Here is a 12,010-nt window from a genome sequence, read left to right as displayed (position 1 = left end):
GACACTTTGGGTTCTAGAGAGCATTTGATTGGACAGAAAGTTTGCTCAAGTGCAGGGTGATCTAAATCGTTAATCCATATTGGTGACAGTTAGAGATTTGAATGCTTCTATCTTCTAAATGTGAATTTTCTCATTGTTTTGGAGCACACTAGCTTAGAGATAACCTTAAGGCAAACATATTCATACTAAAAGCCAAAAACTTCAATTTTGATTTCATGGGGATTTTAAAATAGAACTTGATTTTTTTTTTTTTTTTTGCCAGTGGGACGGCTTTTAGGCACATTAGCTGGTTTTGTGTTTAGCCCAAATCATGACTTTTGGATGAAGGCATGTCTTTAGTAATGTAAAATAAATATGAGTACAGTCTCATTGCTTATGTGTATTTAAAGGCGGTACATGGGGTTGGTTCAGCATAGAAAATTGTTAAAAGGCAGGGTCTGAGACGGTATTATAACTGATATGATGTATGATGCTATGTAAAAGCATTTGACAGTATATGATAGTACAGATAGGATTATGGCAGTTTTATTCGGAATATTCATATTAGTCTTATATTAGGATATTAGTCTGTCCAAAGGCATATCTACAATAAAACACAGGTTTATTTTGCACCTTGAGCTAGAGTGAAGCTGGGCTACAACATTATTAAAGGTTCATTTTGTGTTTGTTGGACCTTTGTTTTGCATTCGCCCCAAGCTCGTCTGTGTCTCTCACTCTCCATTTTTTAATTTTCCCTTTCTGTCTCACTCATTTTCCTCTATGTCACCCTCCAATTCTCGCTTCCTTTGATGGTTGCGGAGGTTGAAAGCTGTGTGGCACAAATGAGAACAGTTGACGTGAGTCTCTTAGGACTGTGGCGTCATAAATGTCTGTAATGGAGATGTTTTATTAACTATGAGGTTGCTACTTTTAACTTTCCTGTGATGAAGATTGGTATGCACACACTGTGTCATTTATCATTTATGAATATTAATTATGTATACATAACCCAGTGTTCCCCAAAAAAATCTCTTTGTGTGTGCATTTGCATGTATGCCTTTGTTTGCTTTTGTTGCGGGCTGAATCTGCATTATTTATTTCAGACTTGTGTGGTTGTGTACGTGGGATGAAATATGCACCTTGACACACACGTTTACATCACTTGTCATACTAATTAGGTCGATCGACGCTGCATTCCCATGGCAACCATTGTGCTGTGTGTGTTATTAATGTGTCAGTGTTACTGTGAGAGAGCAGCAGCACAACGCCTGTGGTCATGATGCATTCCACTGGTGAGATCAGTCATAAATGCAAACTTAATGCTGCATCCAGCAATTCCTCCAGTCATCCATTTGTGAAAAATAACACGGAAGATTGAGGGTGCTTAATAGGATGTGCACTGCATCTTATAGGATACGTAATACACTGTATATTTCCAGATGATTTACATACAGTGGCATGAAGAAAAGAACATAGACTTTCATTTCTGAAGTTTAAAATCAAGTCAAGTCACTTTTCTATAGTGTTTTTATGCAATACAGACAATAATGTCATTATTTAGCTTTATTCAGTTAAATGTTGATTCAGTTTAGATCAATAACAGTTTGGAATTCATCAATTTAAAACTAATTCAGTTCAGCTTAAGCAGTTCTACAAAAGGCAGCAATGTCATTATTAAAGAACATAGTCACCCACTTTTGGTCAAGTCTAAATTGAATATATTTAAAAATTACTTGATGTGATGAATCGTGAGCAAGCCATTTTTAGTGGTAAATTCATGTCTGCAACCATCATTACACTTGTGGTGTTTATCAAAGATTTGTTGAATAACAGTCTGAAGGAAGGTAACTATGAATAATAAAGGCTAATAAAGGCAAAAAAATAATAAAATAAAATAAACACTACATGAAATACACTACCAGGGTCTTTTTTAAAGAAGCCTGCATTTATTTGATCCAAAGTACAGCAAAAGCAGTAAAATTTTGAAATATTTTTACTATTTTAAATAACTGATTTCTATTTTAAATATTTTAAAATGTAATTTGTTCCTGTGATTTCAAAGCTGAATTTTTAGCATCATTACTCCAGTCGCATGATCCTTCAGAAACCATTCTGATATTCCAATTCGCTGCTCAAAAAACATTTATTATTTATATTATGTTGAAAACAGATGAGTAGATTTTTTCAGGTTCCTTCAGGTTCAGAAGAACAGCAGTTATCTAAAAATTATTTGTAACATTATAAATGTTTTTATCATCACTTCTGATCAATTTAAAGTATTCTTGCTAAATTGGCTTATAGTTGTTACGTTCATGTCTGTTTTGTACTTGGTTTTTCCCATTGTCTCCCCCCGTCGATCTGTGATATTTTGGTTTAGTCCTCGTTAACATCATCCCCTTCACCTGTGTTCAATGATTAGTCACCATTTATAAGTCTGTCTGTTTCTTGAGTTTATTGTCGGTCCTTAATGTTGTATACGTGTGAGAAGATCTCTGTGTTCCTGCCTGTTCCTGCCTTGTTCCTCTTGAAGATTAATATTAAATATAGTTGTTTGTTTGAATATTGTCTATCGTCTCATCTGGTCCTGCACGCATCATAACAGAAGGACCGACCGAAACCGTTCACGGCGTTTTCCCCTGTGTTTCTTTTCCGTTTTTGTATCAGTGTTTGTTTAGTTTTTTTGTTTTCTTTATGGATAACCCTGCCGTCCTCATCATCCTCCTGGAGCAGGGGGATCGCTCTCTCGAGGACCACACCAGAGACTTTGTCCACCTCGTGCCTTACACGCACTACCCGGACAGCTGCCTGTGCACATTCTACCATAAGGGACTTAACAATACCATCAAGGCGCAGCTGTCCGGGGAGGGTCCTCGAGAGAGCATCGCCCGATTACATCGAGTGGGTGCTGGCGTCCTGTGGATCATCCTGGACTATCGGCATCGTCGAGGAGGATGTCAGCCCCACTCAAGACCCAGAGAGCAGCCAACCATCACCCCGACAGGCGGAGTTTGAACCCGAGCGCACCGCGGAGGCGGAGCCTGAGCTGCGAGCGACAGAGCCAGAGTCCTCTCCGGCTGATCAGGTGCGTGAGCCGGTTTCTACATCTGCGACGGTGGATTGCGACGTGGAGCAAGTGAGGGAAATGGAGAGCCCTGCCCACTGCAACACCACTGGGGGTGAGATAGATTTCTTTTCAGACTGCTTGGAAGATAACTCTTATGACTTAATAGACTTCAATGTTGAAATACCTGCCTGTCATGTCCAACCTGTCTGTCTCAAATTCCCACCCATCCCCCCATGCTACTCATGTCTCCGTCTGCCTGGCCACCGCTGTCCACTGACAGCCCCTCTGCTCACCCTCAGCCTACCATCAATGCAGTGGGCTCGCCGCAGGGCTGCCAGTTAACATCGGTGTTATGGCTGGAGGATCCCTCAGCTCCGCCTCCAGCCTCAGAGCCAAGACCTCCACCTCGGCCCTCCGACCCTGCGGCTCCACCACGGCTCTCAACGGCCTCTGCTCCACCGTCGGCCAACCAGCTCCACCGGGCTCCATCGTCTCTCCGGCTCCGCCCTGGTCAGTCGTCGTCCCTCTGTCACCTAAGGACTCTGCTCCTCCGGCTGTGCCTCGTCGCGCCGTCCCACCGGCTCCTTCGGACTCCTCCCTCCGTTTGGCACAGCCTCCATCCTCTGTCGCTCTGCCTCCGCCTCGGCCGCTAGAGCCTCCTGTTCCGCCTTGGCCCTCCGGATCCACGGTGTCGCCCTGGATCTTCGGCTCTCCATCTCCGCCTCGGGTTCCTTCGCCAGCTGCTCCGCCTCTGTCGATCGGCCCCCTGGAGTCGGCGGTCCTTCCTCCACCATGGCTCCTCCCTCCGTCGGCTCCACCGTGGGCCGTCATCATAGCTGCAATCTGGGTCCTGCTGAGTTCCTCCTGCTTTAGGTCCCTCCTGTTTCCTCCCTGGCTCCTCCCACCGTCATCACCCCCTTGGACTATGTTGACTTTTGTTTTGGTCCCCCTCCCGGGGTTGCGTCCTCAACCAAAGCCTCCTCCTTTATTGACTCTGTTGTCCTGTTTTGTTGCCCCTCTCGTCTGTTTTGTTTTCCTTCTACGGCGCGAGGACGCGCCTATGCAGAGGGGGGCGTAATGATACGTTCATGTCTGTTTTGTACTTGGTTTTTCCCATTGTCTCCCCCCGTCGATCTGTGATATTTTGGTTTAGTCCTCGTTAACGTCATCCCCTTCACCTGTGTTCAATGATTAGTCACCATTTATAAGTCTGTCTGTTTCTTGAGTTTATTGTCGGTCCTTAATGTTGGATACGTGTGAGAAGATCTCTGTGTTCCTGCCTGTTCCTGCCTTGTTCCTCTTGAAGATTAATATTAAATATAGTTGTTTGTTTGAATATTGTCTATCGTCTCATCTCGTCCTGCACGCATCATAACAATAGTGTATAATATTACAAAAGCGTTTTATTTCAGATAAATGTTGATCTTTGAATTTTTCTATTTATCAAAAAATCCTGAAAAAATGTACTCAACTGTTTTACATAATAATAATAATACATGTTTCTTGAACAGCAAATCAGCATATTAGAATGATTCCTGAAGGATCATGTGACACTGAAGACTGGGGTAATGATGCTGAAAATATAGCTTTGATCACAGGAATAAACTACACTTTAAAATATATTCAAATAGAAAACAGTTATTTTAAATAGTAAAAATATTTCAAAATTTTTCCTGTACTTTGGATCAAATAAATGCAGACTTGTGAAGCAGAAGACTTTAAAACACTTTTAATTGGTAGTGTGTATTACTGTGTTACTGCAGTTGTTCCCCATTTTTGAAGCCGAAAAAGCAAAAACTTAAAGACGTTTATGCTAACCAAGGCTGCATTTATTTGATTAAAAATACAATAAAAATCGTACTATTTTAAAATATTATTACAATTTAAAATAACTGTTTTCTTTTGTAATATATTTGAAACTGTAATTGTGACCCTGGACCACAAAACCAGTCATAAGGTTAAATTTTACAAAACTGAGATATATCATACATCATATGAAAGCTCAATAAATAAGCTTTCTATTGATGTATAGTTTGTTAGGATAGGACTATATTTGGCTGAGATACATCTATTTGAAAATCTGGAATCTAAGGGTGCAAAAAAATCTAAATACTGAGAAAATCACCTTTAAAGTTGTCCAAATTAAGTTCTTAAAGGAGAAGTCCGGTGTGATATTGACCTAAAGTGTGTTGAATCATGATACCTAGTGTGAACTTACCCTTCATAGCTCATCTCGGCTTGTCCACTGCAGTCCGAAATCTGGCGTTAGTTAGCCGATGCTAACAACAGGTTGTCAATGAGAGTGAATAGGGCATCGGACTAGCCATGTAAATTAATCAGTTTTACACCATTTATGAGGCACAAAGTAGCGCCACACTTCATTGGTAGACTTCCAAGGGCCCTGACATTTAAAACGAGAGTAAAATTTAGTAAAATTACCAGTCGCCGCCATCTTGAATTTAGTCACGATAAGTCAAGTGACGAGCAGGAAGGAACTTATCAGGTTATCAACTTATCAGGTTGTAGTTTCCTTCCTGCTCGACACTCGACTTATCGTGACTAAATTCAAGATGGTGGCGACCGGTGATTTTACTAAGGGGAATGTCTGTATAAATCTTCTTGTAAATAAACTACCAGTGCTTTTTCAAAGTTCTCAATGTCTCGTTTTAAATGTCAGGGCCCTTGGAAGTCTACCAATGAAGTGTGGCGCTACTTTCTGCCTCGTAAATGGTGTAAAACAGTGATTTATTTACATGGCTAGTCCGATGCCCTATTCACCCTCATTGACAACCTGTTGTTAGCATCGGCTAACTAACGCCAGATTTCGGACTGCAGTGGACAAGCCGAGATGAGCTATGAAGGGTAAGTTCACACTCTGTATCATGATTCAACACACTTTAGGTCAATATCACACCGGACTTCTCCTTTAACAATGCATATTACTAATCAAAAATTACATTTTGATAGGTTTACAGTAGGAATTTTACTTAATTCTTTACTTAATTTCCTAATGATTTTTGACATAAAAGAAAAATCAATAATTTTGACCCATACAATGTATTTTTGGCTATTGCTACAAATATACCCCAGCGACTTAAGACTGGTTTTGTGGTCCAGGGTCACAATTTATTTCCGTGATGCAAAGCTGAATTTTCCATCAGTCAGAAATCATTCTAATATGCTGATTTGCCGCTCAAAAAACATTTCTGCTTAATATATTTGTGGATTAGTTTTTGTTAAAGAATTTTAATGATTTGAAATGGAAGTCTTAATGTATTTACTGTCACCTTTGATCAATTTAATGATCAAAAATGAAACTATTTATTTGAAAAAAAAAACAAAACTATCTAATCAGGCTGGAATATGAATTTATATCGGACAAAAAAAAATCACTTCAGTCATTTCTTTACATCCACCACACTCCATTGCATTTTCTTTGGCCCAGATAACCTTCACAAATAGAGGCATACACACTTGTTGCTAAATTTAATATATTATGCATGTTTTCGTAAAAAAATGGCTGAGGGGTTAATAAAGAGTTTATTCAAGCCTATTATTGAGCACTTTAGCAGGAAACAAATTCATAATTTATAGTGCCAGAAAAGCTTTTTTTCTTAAAGCACAGAGCGTGGAAGTGAAAGTGACTGGTGGTAGGGTGGTAGTTGTTATGCTTATATAAATTATGTCAAGGTTCCAGTTTAGTGTTTTATTCAGAGGCGTTTATATGAAGAGGTGATGGATTCTTACAGCATGCTGGTTGCTTTCTGCACGACAGCTGATCGCTTTAGATACTTTCTTCATCACTCACCTGACAGAGTTGCCAGCATCCCATTAGTGCTGGACGCTGATGAGCAGTGAAGTGACTGTAGCTGAGGGTCATTTCGTCACCCTTCCTGCTGCCCATGTGAATCTGGCGTGTCGCTGTCCGTGGTCCTGGAGCACATGAGACAATAGACTCAGAGTGACACTGACACACATACAGCCTCACAAACGCTCTCTCATGCTTGTTAGGTGGTGTGTTGTCATCAGGGACAGGTCTATGACAAAAAAAATAACAACAGAGAAATATGCTTACAACTGGAAAACATGCTAGAGCACCAGAATCCCTGTTTCAGCAGGTCATTAAATGGAAAGTTTGTCTGGATTGTGCATTTCTTTATAGGATATTAAAGACAGTCACTGCTCGTCGTCTCCTTGGACTTTATCTTCTGTTAATGGTTTGCTTTGTTTTAAAGTGTCTTATATAATCAATAAAGGATTGGCTGTGCACAAAGACTAATTCTCACTCACTGTGAGACTCATCCATAACCTCTACATAATTGGGAAGGCAAATTAAATCAGCCAAACACCTCTGACGATCTACAAAGATCCAGCTGCGTAGTGCTTATGGAGAGACAATGAGATTATGTAATATATCTGACATCACAGTTCAATCAGGGAGACCCCATATTGGGAAACCAATATACTGAACCACAAACATTATTCACTAAGGTTTGTAATTTAATTAATTTTCACAAAAATTGTGAAATATAATTACAATAACTGTTTTATATTTTAATATATTCGAAATTAAACTTTTTTATTTGTAAAACATCTCTAATTTTGATCAATGTTTATATATATATATATATATATATATATATATATATATTTTTTTTTTTTTTTTTTTTTTAAACATTCATTTGAAATGGAAATCTTAATCCTAACTATCTAATCGGACTGGAATAGGAATTTATATTGGACCACAAAAAAAAAAAAAAACTATGTGAAATAATATAATGGATGCTACAAAAACACACCTGTTTAAAAGTATGTGTTTAGTAAGATTTTATTTATTTTAATGAGCAAGGATGCACATAATTAAATCTTGGGGGGAAAGTATCACAGTTTTCACAAAAAAATTATTAAATGTATTGATTATTAAACTGTTTAATTTAATTTAATTTAATTTTTAAGCCAATTGCAGAGATACTGGAGGTTTTTTTTTTTTTTTACATTTTTTATTCATTTTACATTTTAATTTAAGTTTAGTTTAGTTTAGTTTAATTTAAGTTTAGTTTAATTTAATTTAATTTAGTTTCGAACCACTTGTACCATGTAGGGTCACAGCGATTTTTAGATCATATAGATGCTGGAGATTATGTATGCATTTTATTTTATTTTATTTTATTTCATTTCATTTTATTTTCATTCTTCAAGCCACATTTACTATGTACTGTAGGGTCACAGAGATGTTGGAGACATTTTATTATTTAATTCTGAAGGATCATGTGACACTCAAGACTGAAGTAATGACTGCTAAAATATTATGCTTTGCCATCCCAAGAATTAATTATATTTTGAGATATATTAAATTAGAAAACAGTTATTTTAAATTGTAACAATATTTCACAATATTATTTTTTTTACAGTATTTTTGAACAAATAAATGCAATCTTGTTTAGAATAAAAGACTCAAAATATATTTGAGTCTAAAAAAAAATGCTAGCAAATTAAACAAATTCCTTTTGAGTCTGGCTTTGCCTGCATTTAAATGGTTAAATCTTCAGCATCATCAGGCATTCCTACATTGAGAAGTGATTTTGGAGTGTGCTGGAACAATAATGAACTGAAGTGCTATCATCTCATTTGCTCCTTAGGTTTTAAGTGACCCACATCAGGATTTCCTAGATTCAGAAGTGATTTTGGAGTGTGCTGGAGTAACAATGCATTTCAATGCTTTCATCTCATTTGTTAGCACTAATGGCCCTCTCTAACGAGTTTTTAATCACTTATCTCCAAGAATAGCTGTAAGCCTTGATCCTCATGTCTCTAAGCCAACAGTTTAACAAACGTTAAACACTAGAGCCCACTGTGCCTCGTACCCACGATTAATGTACTTAAAACATGAAACACTGGTTATATATTCTTAAAAACCAAATAAACATACTAGCACTCGCTCACACAGTGACATGTACTTATTTATAAACATGCGCTCTAGCTGTTATGCCGTCACGCTTAATCGATTGTTTTAGTTGTTTACCTCCCCTGTGACTGACAGAAATGAAAATGCCAATTTTAGAGCCTTATTATCTGTATCAAATCTCCATGGAGAATTATTAAGGACGTAACTGGCAACCGGTGCTTCAAAATGATGTGAAGCACTGTAAATCATTCAAAGAAATGGAAACTGTTTGGGCTAACCTGAATTGCTTCGCCCAAACAGTGCAAAAGGTAAAGCACTTAAAATGTTGCATTGTTATTAAGACTATATTTAAAGCAGCCTAATTTGACCTTTGTACCTTTTATGGCTTCCTTCCATCCTCCAAAAACCTAATTTGTTCCTTTTCCTCATAAACAGGACTTACCACTCTCCAAGTTGTGCTGGACACAGCAGCAGAGAAGAAATGGCAGGTGACCGCCATCAACGTGGGCAACATGAAGGATGAGAGAAAGGATGAAGCGTATCGCTCGCTCTTTCAGGACCTAGAAAACAAGAAGGAGAGGAGGGTCATCCTTGACTGTGAGCAGGACAAAGTTAAAGACATCATGGAACAGGTATAGCTATATACACATGCACAAACACAAATAGTTCTGAATCACATTTACTTTAGTCATATGTGCTGGTTTAGTTATATATGTATTAAATTTAAAGGGATAGTGCACCCAAAAATGAAAATTACCCCTAATTTACCCTCAAACCATCCAGTGAATTGATGCATTTGTGTTAGAAAAATATCTCAACAAATTAGAATACTTTATAAAAAAAAAAAAAAAACATTTTAGTGAATTGTTGGCCTTCTGGAAAGTATGTTCATTTACTGTATATATACTCAATACTTGGTAGGGGCTCCTTTTGCTTTAATTACTGCCTCAATTCGGCGTGGCATGGAGGTGATCAGTCTGTGGCACTGCTGATGTGGTATGGAAGCCCAGGTTTCTTTGACAGTGGCCTTCAGCTCATCTGCATTTTTTGGTCTCTTGTTTCTCATTTTCCTCTTGACAAAACCCCATAGATTCTCTCTGGGCAACAGTCCATTTCTTCTTCTCCTCAGCCCAGGTAAGACGCCTTTGATGTTGTCTGTGGTTCAGGAGTGGCATAACAAGAGGAATACGATAACTGTAGCCAAATTCCTTGACACGTCTGTGTGTGGTGGCTCTTGATGCCTTGACCCCAGCCTCAGTCCATTCCTTGTAAAGTTCACCAAAATTCTTGAATCAATTTTGCTTGACAAGCCTCTCAAGGCTGCAGTTCTCTCGATTGGTTGTGCATCCTTTTCTTCCACACTTTTTCCTTCCACTCAACTTTCTGTTAACATGCTTGGATACAGCACTCTGTGAACAGCCAGCTTCTTTGGCAATAAATGTTTGTGGCTTGCCCTTCTTGACACTGAAGGGTGTCAATGATTGTCTTCTGGACAACTGTCAGATCAGCAGTCTTCTTCATGATTGTGTAGCGTAGTGAACCAAACTGAGAGACCATTTTGAAGACTCAGGAAAACTTTGCTGGTCTTTTGAGTTGATTAGCTGATTGGCATTTCACCATATTCTAATTTGTTGAGATTGGTAGGTTTTTGTTAAATGTGAGCCAATTCATCACAATTAAAAGAACCAAAGACTTAAACTACTTCAGTCTGTGTGCATTGAATTTATTTAACACACAAGTTTCACAAATTGAGTTGAATTACTGAAATAAATGAACTTTTCCACGACATTCTAATTTATTGAGATGCACCTGTATATTTAAAGGAGAACTCCGGTGTGATTTTGACCTAAAGTGTATTGAATCATGATACCGAGTGTAAACGTACCTTGCATATCTCATCTCGTCTTGTCCACTGCTGTCCGAAATCTGGGGTCAGTTAGCCGATGCTCACAACAGCTTGTCAATGAAAGTCAATCGGGCATCGAAGGAGCTATGTAAATAAATCACTGTTTTACGCCATTTACGAGGCACAAAGTAGCTCCACACTTCATTGGTAGACTTCCAAGGGCCCTGACATTTAAAACGAGACATTGAGAACTCATAAAAAGCACCGGTAGTTTATTTACAAGTAGATTTATACAGACAGTAACTGCAAGAAGTTTAGCGCCCGCCGCCATCTTAAATGTAGTCACGATAAGTCGAGTGTCGAGCACCAAGGAAACTACAACCTGATACGTTGATAAGCTGATAAATTCCTTGGTGCTCGACACTCGACTTATCGTGACTACATTTAAGATGGCGGCGGGCGCTAAACTTCTTGCAGTTACTGTCTGTATAAATCTACTTGTAAATAAACTACCGGTGCTTTTTATGAGTTCTCAATGTCTCGTTTTAAATGTCAGGGCCCTTGGAAGTCTACCAATTAAGTGTGGAGCTACTTTGTGCCTCGTAAATGGCGTAAAACAGTGATTTATTTACATAGCTCCTTCGATGCCCGATTGACTTTCATTGACAAGCTGTTGTGAGCATCGGCTAACTGACCCCAGATTTCGGACAGCAGTGGACAAGACGAGATGAGATATGCAAGGTACGTTTACACTCGGTATCATGATTCAATACACTTTAGGTCAAAATCACACCGGAGTTCTCCTTTAAGTTAGCGGAAGCTAGAGATTATGTTTTAAAAAGTTATAAATATGGATATTTTTCTTACACAAATGCATCAATTCGCTTCAGGGTGTCTATATTATGATAGATGGATGGATGGAGTGGACTTCTTTTGGACTATTCAATTTAAACAGCTATTCACTGCCATTATAAAGATTGGAAGAGCCAGGACTTTTTAACTTTAATATTTTTACTCACAAACAAACTGATAAAAAACTGATTACTGAGTAAATGTATATAAATGGTTACAAATGATTTAGATTCCAAATAAATTATTTTATTTTGAACTTTCTAATCATCAAAGATGTACAGTATCATGTATCAAGCTTGCCACATAAATGCGACCCTGGACCACAAAACCAGTCTTAAGTAGCAAGAGTATATTTGTAGCAATA

At 38.3% G+C, this 12,010-nt stretch overlaps 1 protein-coding gene across 5 annotated transcripts in view; it reads left to right on the top strand.

The window, feature by feature from the left end:
* The window catches only part of gria2b (glutamate receptor, ionotropic, AMPA 2b), a 50,742-nt gene that overhangs the window by 21,107 nt on the left and 17,625 nt on the right, over positions 1-12,010 (top strand). For all 5 annotated transcript variants that reach the window (XM_073820865.1, XM_073820862.1, XM_073820861.1 and 2 more), the window contains exon 4: positions 9,384-9,580. In XM_073820865.1, coding sequence (XP_073676966.1) covers positions 9,384-9,580 — 197 coding nt within the window. The remainder of the gene's footprint in view (positions 1-9,383; positions 9,581-12,010) is intronic.

The sequence above is a fragment of the Garra rufa genome, chromosome 16, assembly GCF_049309525.1.
Source record: "Garra rufa chromosome 16, GarRuf1.0, whole genome shotgun sequence".
NCBI lineage: Eukaryota > Metazoa > Chordata > Actinopteri > Cypriniformes > Cyprinidae > Garra > Garra rufa.
The sequence above is the reverse complement of the archived record's forward strand: the minus strand, read 5'-3'. Positions and strand labels throughout refer to the sequence as shown.